The 18,780-nt window shown below is 36.7% G+C and overlaps 1 protein-coding gene across 1 annotated transcript; it reads right to left on the bottom strand.

Moving 5' to 3' along the window:
* Window positions 1–16,726: 16,726 nt before the first annotated feature.
* On the bottom strand, window positions 16,727–18,221 carry LOC124631909. Its single transcript, XM_047166543.1, has one exon. It carries the CDS (start codon window positions 17,888–17,890, stop codon window positions 16,817–16,819), a length of 1,074 nt encoding a protein of 357 aa, XP_047022499.1. The 5' UTR covers window positions 17,891–18,221; the 3' UTR covers window positions 16,727–16,816.
* Between the last annotated feature and the right edge of the window lie 559 nt (window positions 18,222–18,780).

Raw genomic sequence — 18,780 nt, 5'->3', positions numbered from 1 at the left:
TGTACACCTAAAGTAGCACGTAAACAATATTTTTTTAACCTAATTTCGAAATTGTCGAATTTTTTAATAGAATATCTTTTAGAATAAAAGAGATTTATTTCAGAGGTAGATGACGCTATCACATGAAATTATTTGATTTTTTTTTAAGTACTACTTATACTTAGTTAGGTTTTTTATTTTATTTTATTTTATTTATACTTAGTTAGGTAACGAAACCATAGCACGATTTAGACCAGGACAACGCCATCTATCGAGCGAGCATGCAATGTTTATCGCACTGCATTATATAATATGAAAGATTTTATCATTATTCATCTCATTTAAACCTAACTTTTTTATTCATATGTTGTATATTTAACACATAATAACAATATACCACTACGTAACAATAAAACAAATAGTAACATTTTGTACATAAATAAATAACAAAGTTATCAATGCAGTCAAAATTCATACACAATGTTCTTGAAAAACCGCAAATATAAATTTGTTTCCTATTTTTTTTATTAAGTTTTAAGGTTTTTATAATTTTCCCTTTATATGTAGCTAATAACCTATCTTGGTGCCAAATTTGAAGGTTCTAAGTTTGCTAGAAGTACCTTAGACTTTTGATGATCGGTCAGTGAGTCAGTGACAAAATGGTATAACTTTGATAGCTCATAACTCGTAAACTATTTATTCAAATGTCTTGTGATTTTGAGACTGAGCTTGTTCTAATACTTACTCTTGGTCATCGAAAACCTAAACTCCTAGCTTTGTTCACATGGAAGATACAGGGGGCTGAAATAGCCGCGAAACGCTTCGAGAAAAGATGGTACGGCCGTGCCCGCTTTGCTCGAGTCTTGGCTGGGGCACTGCCGTGCCCTCAGATACTGTTCTTATTGTACCTGTACATAGTGCACCTTCTGACAATTAATTAAAGGATGTATTGTAACGAGATATTTCGCTCCCAATTGTATAAAACAGACGTCTCTCGTCAGACTAAATGAAATTGCAAACGTTAACAATTGCATGCACCATGCATGACGTGGGCACATGCATGCTATGGGCACATGCATGCAGTGTGCACAGCTAGTTAATACAAGATGTGTGAGATATCTTGTACGTTTGATGTTTGTCTTCGCTCTAGCTTTAGAGGATTGGAAAAGTCTTTTAGTTCACATCTTACTTTTGCAGTACTCTTCAAAGAGCTTGAATAAATAGTTAGATTTTGTTCTTTCAGCATATAATACCAATCCTTACTAATATTGTCAAAGTAACTAAGTATGTATGTATGTATGTATTGTGAAAGTATCTATGTGTGTCGCGCTCTTACGCCATATTACATAAGCTGTCATTCAACCATGTTGCAAGGGGACTTCGTTTTCCATTGTCATTCATAGTCATAAGTTAATATTTTATTTAAAAGTTACGTTAAATTATTTTTTAAGGTACCCAATCATATCTTAATAAAAATCAAAAGTCATTTATTCAAAATAGGCTGAAAATCAGCACTTTTTGAAGGTCAAATTTACAAAAGACTCTTGCTACGTTCACTATAAATAGCTATACTAATACAATAATATATATGTAGTACCACTGTAGGGTGTTACTGCGACACACAACGTGAACCGAACAAGCAGCTGCTTCCACCGCAACCTCACAAACACTTGTACAACATATCCGACTGTTCAACGTACATAACTATTTACCTTACTATTCATAATAACACACACACAATATTCAGCGATACGAAAAATCTTTGAAACGAAATACTTATCAGAACCCATCAAATTATTCTAGAAAGAAAAAAGAATGGCCTTTGTCGAAATTATGAAAATTATGGATTATACTTCGTGATTATACGTACTACTCCTCTGCAAGTGTCATAAATCTATTTAATTACTTCTTACTAGTGTATTATAGTAATGTGGGCTTTAGAAGTATTATAATGGTCTACGGTATCGGCGAAACAGCTGTGTTACGAAATGTAAAAATAATTTTCATTTAAAAGAAATTAAGTTCGCTTTCCTTCCTCCCAAATGGTGACGCATACATTTACATAAACAATAAAACGTTTTAATATATCTTATAGTAAAACCGCCTACATAAAAATATTTCTAGTTTAGTTTTCACGAGCTAACTCCGACGCCGAAGTGCATTCACACATAAAAATGCAATACAACGGATAGTGAATAATTTTAAATAGCCCGTGAAGTCCTGGGTGTGCCTCCATTCTGCCAATCCGCCAAGCTGCCAGCCTGCCGGGCTGCCAGTATGCCAGGCCGGCCATATTCCATTCATTCTGGCACAAAAACCGGCGGTATAAACACTGTATGGAGTTTGGCAGTGCAACGAATGTACGAGAAAAAGACGAGCGTGTTGTGGTGAGGGGCGTGGACCAAAACCTAATATTTGGCCCAAGGTATTAGATACAGCGATTATAGCCAGGGATCAAACCTTTACATATTATTCATCGTTTGATGAAAACAGTTGGCCACGTTAGTTTACCTAAGACAAATAATTGTCCAAAAAAAGAGAACTCTACCTTAAGACTACAGTAAAAGAATAAGTTTTCTCTAAATATACTCTATTTATTTTTAAAGTGTATTGAAATTGAAATGATTTTTAAATAATGCCAGACATCCGTACCTCAAAACGACTAAAGCTTATCCCCGATACTCCACACTAGACCAATTCCAAATGTAACTGCAGTACTTGGCACACGCGAGTGTTCACAAAAACTATAGTCGCGAATAAAATACAATTTATTTATTGGTTCCATTGACGTTTATACGGGCGAACGCCAAATCACACAATAAACACGCCAAGAGCAGCGCGCAATGTACGCTGAATAAATCCCACGCGAAGTTTCGCGGCCTCGAATTCCGTCGGCTATGCACAAGTTCCGTGCGGAAAGGTAATTGCCTGAATTCGAAAGGAATACGACTGAATATAGTTGAAAATATCATAGTCATCTTTCTAAAGTTTTAAACACTTTCTTGAAAGAAGAATTTTGTGTTTTTTCTTTATTTTTGTATTTTATAGTTCAGGTCCCAGGTGGTTTACAAATGGATGAACATAATGTAAAACATGATATATTCAAAAAGCTATTTGTATCGCCCAAAATGTATTACATATTATAAGTCTCAGCAGTATAATGCATAAATTCCAGTCCATTTCGAAATCTGTTAAGAGTATTAAAAAATGTATTCAGTAAACGCGAACGCACAATATCTTTTTAACGAACAAAAGCATTAAAACCATATGGAACTTAAATTTAATGCACAATTTTGTCGAAATTCTGAAATTCTGTAGTCAAATGAACCCTCATCTGAACACGTGGTTCTGAATTGAACAACCTTGTGACACAGTTTAGGAAAGAGTTCTATCAGAAAGTTGTTACTCTGTAACTTTTGGATTGTAAAGTGGTGGGATAATGTTGCTCTGTGGTCGAGTGGTGGCAAGTCTGTAGAGGTATGTAATCGTCTCATATCGTGCTTTCTCGTCGATTAGGCAAGCAAATGAGCTGAAAGGAATGTATTGTGTGCGAAAGAGACAAAGAGGGGCGAAGTAAGCCAAATAAATGACTATTGATTATGTTGATTTTGTTTGTGTTAAATACCTGATGATAAAGTCCTACTCTTATTCAATGTTGCTTTCTTAACATTTTCTTCTAAAGGAGGAAGTAGGTATATCATTGATTTTTTTCATAATGGAAACATTCTTTTTTCATCTTTTTGAACTTTAAATATTCACAACAACCAAGATTTTTTCAAATTAGTCTCGCGGTTCTAAAGTACAAATACAATAATTTGTTTGTAGAGAGCTCCGTGTGTCTAGGCCTTTCATTAAAATTGTATTTAATTTATAAACAAATCCATTACGACATTTGTGGTTTGTGTGTAGTCACAACCGCACGACAACGACATAAACTGACATCTCATTCTAGATTCCGAACAAATAGTCATTGTGTTTCAAGTTAACGAAGAACAAGGCTATACATATGTATTACTATTTGAGAACATAAGATTTTATTGTTATGCCAGAAATTCAAATATTTGTATCGACTTATCAATAAGCAAGCTTATTTCAATGCAGATTACGATATTGGTAACTCAAGTACCTACCGTGAATGTATGAAAGTAATGAGTCCATCTCAAAAAGGGCCTTCACAATAATATTAAACGTCATAAACCATAAATAAAAATGTTTGTTATTAAATATTCGTTTGTAGTTATTTTATAACAATTCTGTAAATGGTCTTTAATACGGAGAACTGTCTAGTTGTTTATTATAAGCCTTTTCTCTGATAACCTACAACGAAATGTATTAAAAAACAGATAGTTTCTTATACAGTGATAATACAAACAAACAATATTTCCAAAGCAAACGTGCCAATAGCCGATCCCCAGCGAGCACTGTGGCCGACAATAAAACGCTCGCTAACATACTAGCCACCAGCCACGAGCCACTATAAACCACTTCGATAAAACTAACAATATGTTCGAGCCGACAGTTTAGTTGGACCTAGATACAAGTAACGTATAGCCGGAATGTGCAGTTTAAGGTCCTATATTTACTCACTGTTATTTGGCCTGTTTTTGAGCAGTTCTGTCGGCTAAGCCGTTTAAGAGAAAGGTAATAGGTAACCATAAACTACAAAGGAGCTAAGAAACTAGCAAACTAGCGAGCAGTTATTAAAGTGGTACCATTTTCTCACACAAAAAGCTATAAGGAGTGCAATTTTCAAAATGCTGTAAATTTCGACCTCAAATCGATTGAAATATTTGGTCTTCAAATAAAAATAAATGAAACATAAATAAATATAGATCGCCGACGCAGAACTGACAAGACCTAATGACTAACCGTTATAAGTTCGATTTGGCTAGTTAGTAATTTATTCCAAACGCACTTTGGAATGCAACCTCGACAGTATCTACTTACTACATTAACAGAAAATGATAACGGCAATGTTCTAGCTGCAGTTTCGTATTGACTTCCGATTTTGAATATTCATGATTGTCAACGGAACATAAACTACTGGTAAGTCAACATTTGCTACCAAAGCAGGCCAAAAGTCACATGAAGGGGTATTAATTACCGCCCCCTTTTTAGCGAGGAAGTGATTTTAAACGACTTCCTTTTGTTAGACAGGGCATCGAAAGCATCATCTGTCAACTATGTTGAGTATGGGCTGTCGGCTTCCAGTCTTAACGGATGCAGCTGAGTTCTAGTGTACACCAATGTACAAGGAGCGAATACCTATTTGACAGCCTCGGTAGTTATTTGGGCAGCAGGTATTATAAAAATCGCTTGCATAACTGACTGCCTACAGTCTTAAACAACCAAGTATCCTCCGACCCTACAAAATATCACAATCTTAGCAAAAATATCACAGTTTCACATTTCAGTAATAACTGGTTCCCGGTACAAATGTGCGGGGCATTAGATTGTGCTGCATCGCGATCCGTCTTACATTACAGCGTGATCGATGGCTGCACCTGTGACTGATCGCCTAGTGTTTGCTACGTGCTCGTATCGGATTGTTCTCCAATTGTATTGTCAACTATGTTATTACTTGTAGCACGGTCTTGGAAATGTTTGCACATATCTATTGTTACTGTGACATGTAGTGATAAGTGTAAAATATTTAGAAAGGTGATGATATCCACGATGATATCCAATTCTAAATTACGATGTGTTATTGGGATGTTTGTTGAAACATAATTATTCAGTACCAGGTGAAAGTCTGCTTGTATTCTCATTCTCGTGGTAACTTGTGGCTGATTTTTTTAGGGTTCCGTACCTCGAAAGGAAAAAACGGAACCCTTATAGGATCACTTTGTTGTCCGTCTGTCTGTCTGTCTGTCTGTCTGTCTGTCTGTCTGTCTGTCTGTCTGTCAAGACCCTTTATCTTAAGAACGCGTGGACGTATCAAGCTGAAATTCACATGAAATACTCGGGTCTATTGTCCCTTTAGGCTGTGAAAATATCAAGCTTCTAAGCCAAGCCAATCAAAAGATACAACCGATTATGTCGATATTTTCAACAAATTCTCGACACTCGCAAAGGAATCAAAACCTACAGGGTACTTCCCGTAAACTCAGAATCTTGAAATTTGGCATGAAGCATTGTTATATAATGCAAATATAGGAAAAATTGCGAAAATCTCATTTTTTTTGTTATATAATATAAAAAAAATATTTTAATAAAATGAAACTTACTACCTTATTTCTCACGAACAAATAAAGGTACCAAATTGAAATTTATACCAAATACCTAGGTCTATTGTCCCTTTAAGCAATGAAAAAATCAAACTTCTAAGTTAACGCGATCAAAAGATACAGCAGTTTTACCGACACCTTAGACGAATTTCCGTCACACGCTAGGGAATCAAAACCTACAAGGTACTTCCCGTGAACTCAGAATCTTAAAATTCGGCACGAAGCAACGTTATATAGTACAGATAAAGGAAAAATTGCGAAAATGATAAATTTGAAGTTACATAAAATATTAAAATATTATTTTTGCTTACATGACATAAAATATTTTTTTAATAATTATAAACTTACTACCTACCCTTTTTCACATGAACGCGTAGAGATATTAACGTTTTGAATAAAAAGTGAAATTCATATCAAACACTTCTTAAAAATAATGGCCTCTAAACTGTGAAAAATTTTAAATCATTCAATGGTCATTGGGCACCTTAGTATGAAAACCATACCCACGGCGGATACGAACGAAATATAGCACAGTATAATGATAAAGGCTCTGATTTACTATGGCATTAGTCGCATCAATGTGAACCATGGGAATCTAGAGAAAATCAGGTGTAAACATTAAATATTTTCCTCATTTCAATGGGGAATTTAAACGACCAAGTTTGACGGAATTGAGAAATCATTTCTTTGTAGTGAAAGAGTATACTCGCCGTTTATTTCCATTGTCATCAGGTCAGGATCTGATGATGGAAATCCTGAGAAATCGAGGGCAACTATCAGAAATTGTAGGCATGCATAGGATTAAAACTTGATTCTCAGATGTATGTCTGGTGATACTGTCAAACAGTGAAGGTTTAGAGCTTACCTGATGATGGAGACGTGAGAAAGTCGAGAGAACTCCTCAACAGTATGTTTTAGTTACGTCGTGTTTGGGCTTATATTATTCGTATTGACGAGAACTTTTCACAAAAGTTATAAAAATAAAAACTTTTTACAAAAAAAAACAACTTCTAAAACAACAAGAAAACTGTTTATATGCATCGGTCTAGATCTCGGTGGTTAAATAAATATAGATGCATCCTCTAGACACCGACTTCTAGACCGATGCACCTAACATCTTTTTAATTTCTTTCTTGCTTTTGTTTTCTTGTTGCTTTTTTATATGTTTGAAGTTGGATTTGTTTGTAAAATGCTACAAAATAAAATAATGCCGACTTTATAAAACAAAGAAAGGGACAGAATTACACTTTTGTCAAGGCTCTAGAAACCAGGCGGAAAAAAACCTGAAACTGGGGCTCTTTAGGTGATTAATCCCTCAAAAATAAAAGATCCCATTCCTGCAATGGCTGCTTTAACCCAAGTTAGTAGTGAATTCTCATCACCTAAAATAAAATAAGCTCCGACACAAGGTTACGTTATAAATTGTAAAGGAGTTCCCATAACTATATCTGATCTTAGCTGTCGATCCCACAATGGCAGTCAAACCTATCTTTGTGGAAAGTCTTCGCCAATACGAATAAAATAAGCCCAAACACGTGGTAGTTGCAACATACCGTTCGGGAGTTCCCTTGACTCTCTGTAGTCTCCATAATCAAATCAGCTCCAAACCTTCAGTTTACCAGTACCCTCAAAAATATACTCACATGTCTGGTTATGACTCGATGCGTGCCTACAATATTCAAGAGTTGCCCTCGATTTCTCTGGGTTTCCAGATCCTCATCAGATCCTGGTCATCCGGATTGGCACCTTCCTTCTTTATGAAATGTCTTTACCAATAAAAACTAGCATTGCAACTTGTACAATCCTCTGAAACTGCTTGTCTTTTATATTTTTCAAACGATCCTGGACATTCGTCTCCATGGAATTTTAATAAAATATTTATATTCAAAGAAACGTCATACCATTCTCCACGATTTAAAACGACTTTGATTCATGTCCGCCACTTTTTACAAAGCGGGTCAGATATGCCCCATGACCTTTAAGACATAATTAGTCATTTTCAATCAGATTTCTGAATGATGACTATAAAATGTTGTATATAAATAACTTCAATAAAATAACTTTTACAAGGTACTGGCCTACTATTTTAGTTATATTATAAAATAAAAAATATTAACTATTTTGACTCTCACGAAATTACCATAACTATGATTGTTCTAAACTGAACGGTTGGCGCGAAACTCACTTTTTATCTATACAGCATTTGTACGGAACCCTCGGTGCGCGAGTCCGACTCGCACTTGGCCGGTTTATTTATAATCATCGTTGATTGATTATTAGACTAGAAGTTCACCATTTAACTTTTATCTATAAAACCATTACCATTTATTTAGGCTATGTTGAAAACATTTTGTTGAAATATTTCTAAACCAACTTTCAGCTTTCCAGTGAAATGCTATTTCTTGATAAAAACAACACACGTTTGATATTTTAGAGTGGTTTTCAAAATATGAACATAATTACAAAATACAAATACAAATACAAAATCTTTATTTATGTTTTAAGAGGTTTAACATAGTTGGTGATAGGAGCCTCCTTTTAAGCAAATAATGCCTGTATTAGGACACTCCGCTCTTCTACATCAATATGCTATAAATAAAATAAAAAACTTAGATTTAAACTGCACGCTTGTGTATGTACATGTGTCTGTGCATGTGTGTGTGTGGATTACAATCAAATCAATTACATATATGGACTATCCATGTAAAAAGTTTTAGAGATGTGTATACAGGAATGAATTTTATCCAGTGCGCAAACTTTGTATACTTATTGTTAAATAAGTTTTATAGATACGTATATTTTTATTTTGTAGTGTTTTAGTACAAAAAAGAAAAGTTATTGATATCGAAAGATGTTTATTTTGTAACCGATAGTACGGTCACAGTCGTCATAGTAGGCACGGAGGCAACGCGAAACCGGTTTACTGACGCGAGCGCTACGCCAAGCGCGTAAGAATAATTAGTATCCATATTTTGCTGATTTTAGGACGGACAAATGAATGAAAAAAATTTTTTTACTGATTATGCAGATATGTTCTGTTAATGATTCTGAACCACCAGTTTTTTTTTGCGCACTGCTTAAAATTCATTCCTGTATATAGCGTGTAAAACTGACATATACAAACATTTAAAACCATTTTGTTTTTATAAAAAACTACATACATGTAATACTCAGAAATAAGACCGTACAGAATACTCGTAGACACATCAGTAACATTAAACTGAATACAGATTCACTTAGTGGACTCGCTACAAATTGTATACGGTGACATACACCTGGGACTTCGTTTATTTTGACTTATTACTGAAAATAATTTAGTCATAGGTATTTTACTAATTATGAGAGAAAACAAACATATATTTTAAACATATATTTTACATTTTTAAATAAATATTAAATATTAACCGCTAAACCGGTTTTGTGGGAAAATGTTTATTTTAAAATTGTACATTTTTGAAATAATAAATAAATAAAAATAAAATAATAAATGTAAAATATGTGTTTAAAAATAAATAAATGGAAACAAAAATAAGTCGTTTTATGTAAAAAAAGCAAAATCGTCATTTTGTTGGTTACGATAATATACGATCGACGAGGTGTCGATTTACCTCCGAGAGAACTATTTACCGTTCCCGAAAAAAACACAGTGCTGGATATATTGCTATGTAAGCTATATATAACTGCCAAGTTTATACGTAAAAAAGAATGAAACCACAGACAAACTTTTACCTTTAAAATATTAGCTTGATCTCCCGTAAAGTATTAACCCAAATAACTTTGCAAAGAATAAAACAAACTATGAACAACACCACAAAGAAATTAAACTTCCATTAACAGCCAAACAGAACTAGCGAACAAGAAGTGCTTGCGAAACTCTTTAGTCTCCCAAATCCAGCATAAGAACAACGAACAATATAACCACATTAGTTAACCGTGAAAGCCATTAAAAACATTAGCGTGAAGACACAAGATTCCGGCATACAAACGTACAGTAAGCGTACTGTAAGCGTACGGTAAGCGTATTCAAAAGGCGCGTTCTAACCGTTTTACTAACGAGTAACAAAACTCCGTGTGTCTGCTATGTACTTTCAATAAACTGGTTGGTAAGTCTATGGTGATAAACGGCAGCGGATTTAAAAATACTCTGAGTACTGTGAAATTTTCTGAGTTAGTGTGACGATCTTTTAGGATTTTTGCATAGTTGTGAAATAATGCTGTTAATTTAAATGTAAAGTTAGGTATAATACTTATGTACATATATGATATTTGAACCAAAGTGAAATTGTATAATAATCATATAAGTTGGTTTCATTAACCTAAATTAGACTACAATTTAAACTTCATTTCGAGTCATTCAAGATTTAGAGTAGTGAAATAACTTAAATGAGAACCCTTTTACTATAAAGTAGTAGCTTTCTAAAGATAGTTCAAAAGTAATTAAAAATATTCCAACCGTGAAATTGGCATTATAAATCAAAATGGTTACAATTTTAGTCACACTTGCTTTAAATACTAAATGAAAAGGTTGACGAACCTGACCTATTTAATCGTATACTTTCATAGAGATAAGTACCTACTCGTGTACTTTCATAGAGATAAGTACCTACTCGCTAGTGAACTACTTATTTGATTAAAAAAAACTAGAGACAGTATTTTTAAAGAAACGTATTTATATCTACGTATTAGGAAAATATTAATAGGCTGTAACAAAAAAATCTAAAATCAAACATTTTCATCTTTAAATCGTTTCCCCGCTCCTCCGCCACCAAAGCCATGGTTCATCCCGTACTCATTACGAGCTGGTGGGACAAAGCCTCGCTCAACTTCCATTATGATATAAAAAGGAAGGGTCGCTCCCATACAACTCACACAAACAAAATGTAATACATAAATTGTGTTACACCGGTGTCACTGTGAAATGGTATGCAGTAGGATTACTTTGGTAATTTCATTCTATACTGTGACAGCGTTTTCACATCAGCATATTTTCCTATTCGGTGCATATTCGCTCCGTGCTACATGCGATGAAAATTCGCTGGTGTGAAAGCACTGTTAGACTAGCATAATTATATTTAAGTACGACCCTTTTTTCTCAGAAAAAAAGTACTCAGCCATTTAAAGCATTGTTTTATAGCTGTTAGATCCTCTCTAAATAAAATGCAGTAAAATTACATAAACCTGATTTCTTTTTACATGACAAAATTCTTACATTTACCTATTTACATAAAATGCCTAAGACAGAATCACCAAAATGTTCATATTGTTGACTTCAGCACGAAGTTGTCCTACTGTATCCACGTTACAATTTCCGCAACCACTTGAAGTAAAACTTGGAGTTTGCTTAGTTCTTTCGTGAACTTTATTATCGCTTACAATGTTTGTGGCGAGAGTATTGTCTCAACCTGTTATGGGACAGTTTTCATGTCGTATTGTTCAAAGTGCCCAAACTTCAGCTATTGGTACACGTTCACAATTTTCCGAATACGAAATTGGTTAGATTTTTGTGTGGGCGCAAGGATTTTCATTTTCTGCGTGTTTTGTGATGGAGATTTATTTACACGTACGTGTTATTTTTTACATATAAGTCTATTCATACAATATGGACTGAAAGTTTTTATTTTACATGATTTTATATTTATTAAACAGTGTCTTAAACATGTACAGAAAGTATATTTTTGTTTTGCAAAGCTTTTTACCAAAAATACCAAAACAGCAGCAACATAATTTACCTACTGTCACATTCAGCATCATTTCCAATTGCAATCATTCATAAACCACCCCTTAACACCACCCTGAAAATGACGAGCAAATACGCCACACAGAGCACCGGACCTCTGAAACTTGTAAGTCCTCACCGTCCTGTAATCCACCGCAATAGGATTGCGCGCTTTGACCACCCACCTTTATGAACCGGTGCAATTCATGAAAGACTTTCAGCAACAAACTGCTGTGGCTTCTTACCCTATTGGCTACGATGAACGATGAATTTACTTTTAAGTTTTCACTCGAACGTTTTAAGTGTTTTTTATAACGTCCAGGTATTTATGAAGTGATTTTGTTTTGCTTTGGTGTGGCAAAAGATTATGGTCGTAAGTTTTGAGATATCTTGTTAATGTTAAGAATATTTTGATGGTTAAAACAAGACCACCTAAATAAATTTATTCCTTTTTTATTGATACTTCAACAGTCTGTTTTTTATTGAAATATTTATAGTGTGACGTAAAGTAACATTATAAAATATAGACATAGCAGCATTATCGTATAAAGACTGTTTAGCATATATTATGTTCGTCTAAGTTTAGCATATTTCACTCCCAAACTTGACACAAATGGATTTGTCAGTACTCCTACATAAAATCATCCAATTCCTACAATTTAACACAAAATCCCCGCTTATATCTTAAGCCTTACCTCGTGTGTATACTTATCCTAATAGTGGAAGACATTCGTGAGTAATTTAAGGATTATCAGGCTCTTCCGATACGCAGTACCAGTTCACGAGCCGACAACTTGAGATGATACTGATAAGCTATCAATGTAGCGTGCTCGGATGTTAGATAGATAGATAGATAGATAGATATAACATTTATTCAGACAAACGACAAGACACCATAAAGATACACAATAAGAAATAAAACAAAACAAGAAGTGGGTAGGAAGACAAACATAAAATACAAAAATTAACGGCGTGGTGCAGTGTCTTACGCTTGCACCGAATGGGAGTCCAGCTCAGCATGTGTCAGGTAGAATACCTGACGCTGGTATTCTGCTGGATCCCGAAAATGACGCACGGACGTCGAGTAGATGATTGGTGTGTGCTGTGTGTATTTGAAATAAGTGTTTTATGTTCTGTGTGTGTTGTGTTTGAATATGAACTATGTATGATTATTAATGAAGTGCAAAAATGTGTAATTATGCAATCTGCCAGTCCTAGTTTTGTCAGACTACAAGTCAGCCGGAACACGGCAACGAAACAGCATCACGGCAGGTACCTGCTACCGCTAGATTATGGAGGTATTTGAAATCGTCATACCTAGTTTTTTTTGTGATGTAATAAGGAACTTTCGTAAGTGTGTTCTAAAGGTACCAAGTGTTTTGAGATTTCTTATTGGCGGGGGAATATTGTTCCAGCATTTAGTAGCAGCGTACCTAAAACTGCCTCTGAAGGCCGCAGTGCTGTGCGGTTCCGTGGAGAGTTGCTGTGAGCATTGTCGTACCGGGCGATCTCTCTTAGTAGCAATAAAGCTGAGTTTATTATACAAATAGGATGGCTCTTTGTACTTTGTAACCCCAAAGAGTAGGCAAGCCAAGTGCAACTTGCGGCGCGACTTCATCTTAAGGATGGAGTGTTCATTGATAAAGGGAGTGACGTGAGTTCTTGGTGGTATTTTGAAGCAGAATCTGGCGCAGGCATTTTGCACTCTCTGGATCAGGCGTTCCGTTCGTGCCAGCAATCGAGGACCGTAAACAGTGTCTGCATAGTTAAGGTTAGAAAGCACAAGTGACTCAACCAGCTGCACACGCAATTCCTCCGACAAATAAGGCCTTATTTTATAAAGGATTTTAAGCCGGTAGAAACACGTGCGCACTGACTTTGCCACGTGTGCCTCATACCTCAACTCCGCATCCATGGTCAGACCCAGATTACGTGCTTCATTAACTCGGTCAACCGACTCACCCATGAGTACAACGTCTATTGTAGACGGCAGGGCACTAATCTGACATTTTGTACCAAATATCATGTACTTAGTTTTGGCGGGATTAAGTACCAAGCCGTTGACCTCTGCCCAACTTGCTATCCTATTAAGGTCTTCGTTCAAATCTCTCAGAGCGTTTAAATGTTCGCCAGGAACAAACGAGACGTAAACTTGTACATCATCAGCGTAAATGTGATACCTACACCGCTCCAGCGAGTTTACGATGTCAGCACAGTATAAAATGAAGATCAGGGGGCCCAGTATTGAGCCCTGCGGAACTCCTCTATTGACGGGAGTAAGTGACGAGGTCAGGGTTGACCCATTGCTCAGTCGCACTTCAACACGCTGCTGCCGATTGCTAAGATAGCTCCTAAACAATTTTATAGCATTATCGTCAAACCCGTAATACTTTAGTTTGCTGAGAAGCAACTCAATATTAATGCAGTCAAAGGCACGCGAAAAATCTAGCAAAACCAGAATTGTGCACATGCCCTTGTCCTGTGCAGATAGGATGTTATCCGTCACATCCAGCAGAGCGGTCGAAGTGCCACGTTGCTTACGAAAGCCTGACTGCAACTCCGGAAGCATATTGTTTGCATCCAAATACTGCGACAGCTGCTGAAAGATTGCTTTTTCAGCAATTTTGGATAGGCATGGCAATATGCTTATGGGCCTGAGATCTTTGAGTTCCGTCGGGTTGTTTATTTTTGGGAGGGGTCTAACACAAGCAATTTTCCAGATGTCAGGGAACGTTGCAGAGGCAATCGACTTATTGACAATATCTGTGATAACTTCTATTGTATGCGGAAATGTCAGTTTAAGCATGTCAAGTGTTATTCCGTCACAACCCTCAGCATTCGATTTCAACTGACCAAAATATCGCAAAACCTGTTCGGTACTCACCGGGTGTAGTGAGAAACTCGCATCACTAAAGCGGTGACATTCAAAGAAGGTACTTACAGTTGCATTTAAGTTTGGATTACCAGGAACATTCAAAAAATTTAAATTTATTTGATCAGGGTCTCTAAAGTGAACTGGAAGGTCATTGAGTGGTTTAGGTGGCAATATAGTACTTTTCAAATTTTTCCATAGTGTTTTTGGGTCGTTAATTTTGTTATTTATGTTTTGTTTAAAATATGCAACTTTTTCATAAAATAAGGAACTGGACACGAGTGATTTTAATTGTTTGTAATATACCTTCTTTGATTCCGACTTAGTTGTACGATACTTGGCGAGGGCCTCGTTACGCAGATGCATCATGAACTTTATCGTATCTGTTATCCATGGGTATGAGTGGTCTTTGATCAAGCAAGTCTTGACTGGAGCATACTCATCGAAAACAGACACGACATTCCGGTTCAGTGCATCGACCATGTCATTTACATTTGATAAGTCACGAATGATTTCCCAGTTTATACCCGCCAAGCAATCATCAAAACTTTCCATATTAATTTTTGAAATTGGTCTGAAAGCCACCGTGTGAGGTTTATACTTACTACGCTTTATATTAAGTGTGCAATTTACCAATGCGTGACCATGTATTGAACCGAATGGTTCAACACAGACAGATATGTTGTTTATGGTAGTGCAAACAAGGTCGATTAGCGTCTGACTATGATCCGTGAAATGGGTGGGGGAGTCAACTAATTGCTTAAGGTTCAGGCAATTTAAAAATTCACTGACTTTCCGAGTTTGGCAACTGGTGATCAACATATTAACATTAAAATCGCCAAGCAGTATATAGTGGTCACATTTTGCTAGTGAACTGATGGTGTCGGTAATTGAATCTAAGAAGAGGTCCAAATCAGAGCGAGGGGGACGATACGCTGTTCCTATAGCGAGTTTGACTCCATTCAAAGACAGGGTAATCCACATTTGTTCGATAGACTCATATCTGGGGTCAGTTGGTGTAGAACAGGCGCGGACAGTCAGACCGCGCTTAAGGTAAAAACCCACACCACCGCCACGACCCCCGCGCACAGTCGCAGGCCGCGGCGTGTGACGCAGACGGTAGCCCGGCACCGTGGGCGCGCGACCCTCCTCGCCCGCTCGTAACCAGGTCTCATTGACTGCGACTATATCGAAAGAATGACTTACCACTGACGCCACAAAGTCATCGTGCTTCGTACCGAGGGAACCCACGTTTAACAAACCAACTTTTAAATATTTATCATGCATTTATAACACAGTGTTTTGTTGTTAAAAACAAAAACTTATGCCGACAAAAGAGACTAATGTTTTTACTGTCAATGGGAACCAACAAAATGATAATAATATAAAATTTAATCCTACGTATAAATTGTGAATTGGTGTTGTAAATAACAATAAAATCAAATAAATAACATTTCATTAGGGATAGAATTAGTGCTAGTAAATAATAAATAAGATATGCGGGTTTAAATATAAATTTGTAAAAAAAGGAAATTGTGAATAACGTAAATATTATGAGTTTGTAAGACATTTTATAGTATATTAGTTTAATATCGTTTATGTAACTTATTGTAGTAAGGTAGTAAATAGTTTTCAGATGTATATTTTTGCTTTGTTTATTGTATAATAGTGTGTAGGAAAGCATAACTGCATTTATATGTGTGTGTGATACGTGCAAGCAATGCGCCAATAATATTACTTGGTCAAAAATGTAGACCAATGTAGCTGTGAGCAGAAAAATTAAAAGTGGGTTGATAACAATTAATCCAAGAGGACTCCCATTCGATAGTGCAAGATATGCGCACCATTCGGTTTCAACACTTATTAAGAAGAAAAACAAGTTTAAAAGTGAATATAGAAGACATATAAAATTGAGTAATGAAAATGAACACGAAAACAAACATAATAACAATAAAAAGACAGTACAATGAAAAATCTTAGGCACAACTACAATAAAACACAACTTAAGCCTCAAACCGATCTTTAGCCAAAAATTTTGGTAACATCATCTTCAAGTCTAATACGTTCTACCTTCAAACGATCGTCCTTGCGACACAATATTTTTCCCTCCCTTGTCCACACATACTTCCAGCCATGCAGACTCGCTGCCTGGCGGGCGCGATAAAATAACTGGCGATTAGTGCGCGTGAGGCGCTCGTTGACGTAAACACGGTGCGGCGGGCCAGGCATATCGAGTGCATCCGTACTCAAGCCACGACGCACTCGGGCCGCGCGCAGTAGCGCGTCGCGGGTCGCGCGCCTCGCCAGGCGCACCGATATACTCCGCGGCCGTTGCGCAGCGGGGTCAGCAGCAATACTGCCATCCAAGGCAACCACACGGTTGCGGTGCGTAGCTCCGACTCGTTCGGCATGGACGACGTCCCTCTCGTCTAGTGTAATGCCGAGCTTTACTGCGAGAACGTTCACGAGGTGGAGGGTGCTGTCGTCTTTACTCTCCGGGATTCCTGTGATCTCAATGTCGTTGAGCAACAGTTCTTGATCACGCTCGTTAAGCTGGCACTTCAATTCAGCGATAGTGTTATCGACGTAATCGCTATTGGTCGGCAAGATTTTCTGCTCAAGCTTCAGCTCGAGAGCTTCAACTCGCGCCTCAATCACGTCCATACGCTCGCCAGAATTATTTAGGGCGTCTTTTAGCTGCGCCACTTCTGTCCGCAATTGAAGGAATTCTTTGTGCATGAGGCGAAACTCTGCACGAAGTTCCTCCTTAAACATCCGAAGTTCAACAGCCACGTCCGGAGAAAAAGTTGAAGTCTCGTCCAGCGCAGTACAACTAAACGGGCTGGTATCCACCAGTTCCTTAGAGAGCTGCTCCTTTGGAAGGACAGAATTTTCCATTCCTCTTACGGGTGTCTCCGCCTTATTGTCCCTAACCTTGTTTTTCTGGCATTCCGGACAACACCAGTCCGTTGGAATACAACCCGTTGCAGGCAGACTAACGCAAGCTCGATGGTGTATGCGATTGCACTTGATGCATGTAGCGGCATCTATCGACGTCATATATTTCTTGCAACCACCACACCTAGATGCAGGCATGACTGTGTCGAAAGTCCGGAAGCAATCGATAAGGTTTATTTTGAGTATCGAAAGATGGCGCTGTTCACAACTTTGCGTGCGGCTATGGTTAGATGGGAGTATTATGGTTCACTAACACCATGTATCGACACTGGGGTAAACAGAGTAATATGCGCACTTTGGTATCACTTCAGCAGCTAATTTCGGATAATGTTTAATAATTAATGTTTATATTTTTATGTTTAGGGTAGATTTAGGTCACTGTTAATTAGCTTTAAGTTTTGTTGTAAATAGTTTTAAGTTTTGCATATAATACACTGCACTAAAACACTAGATAACGTTTTATGTGATGCACTAGGTTAAGCTTTGACTTTTTGTAATATAATTTTTTCTATTGTATACGTTTTTAATTTATTTGATGCTAAACAACAACAACCAGCACAGGCTAACTTGGCGTCCGTGACGTCACTGTTAAGCACTGTCGGGATATTAGGCTAGTTAATTAGATAGGTGTAGGAAAAAATCTATCTACTTGAAAAAAATATGGTAAATAGTTTTTCAGCTTTATAGAACATACTGTTACTTGACTTTGTCTTGAAATCACCAAGGAAATCCGCTAATGCCACGTCAACATTTCAAAGGATTTTTTCAAGAGAGCGTATTTTTCCAGGTAGATAAACAAAAACACTTCACCGTAAAAAGCCAACAAGTCTTTTCATTTTTTGTTCTAAAGTAAATGTCAAAACTTCAAAACTGTAGCGTGCCAGCTCTGAAAAAAAAATACAAGAGGAAATAAAATTGCGCTCTTTACTCGGTACTGTCGAAAAAGTTTCAATTCAATTCTAACTCAAAAAGGAGGTCAACTATTCGCATAACTGGACACCGACACTCACGAAATAACTTCACGATGA

The sequence above is a fragment of the Helicoverpa zea genome, chromosome 7, assembly GCF_022581195.2.
Source record: "Helicoverpa zea isolate HzStark_Cry1AcR chromosome 7, ilHelZeax1.1, whole genome shotgun sequence".
Taxonomy (NCBI): domain Eukaryota; kingdom Metazoa; phylum Arthropoda; class Insecta; order Lepidoptera; family Noctuidae; genus Helicoverpa; species Helicoverpa zea.
This window is presented reverse-complemented; position numbering and strand designations above follow the sequence as displayed.

Bases quoted from the DNA above. Each gene is read 5' to 3' on its own strand.
- LOC124631909 (XM_047166543.1), bottom strand. From the start codon at position 17,890: ATGCCTGCATCTAGGTGTGGTGGTTGCAAGAAATATATGACGTCGATA.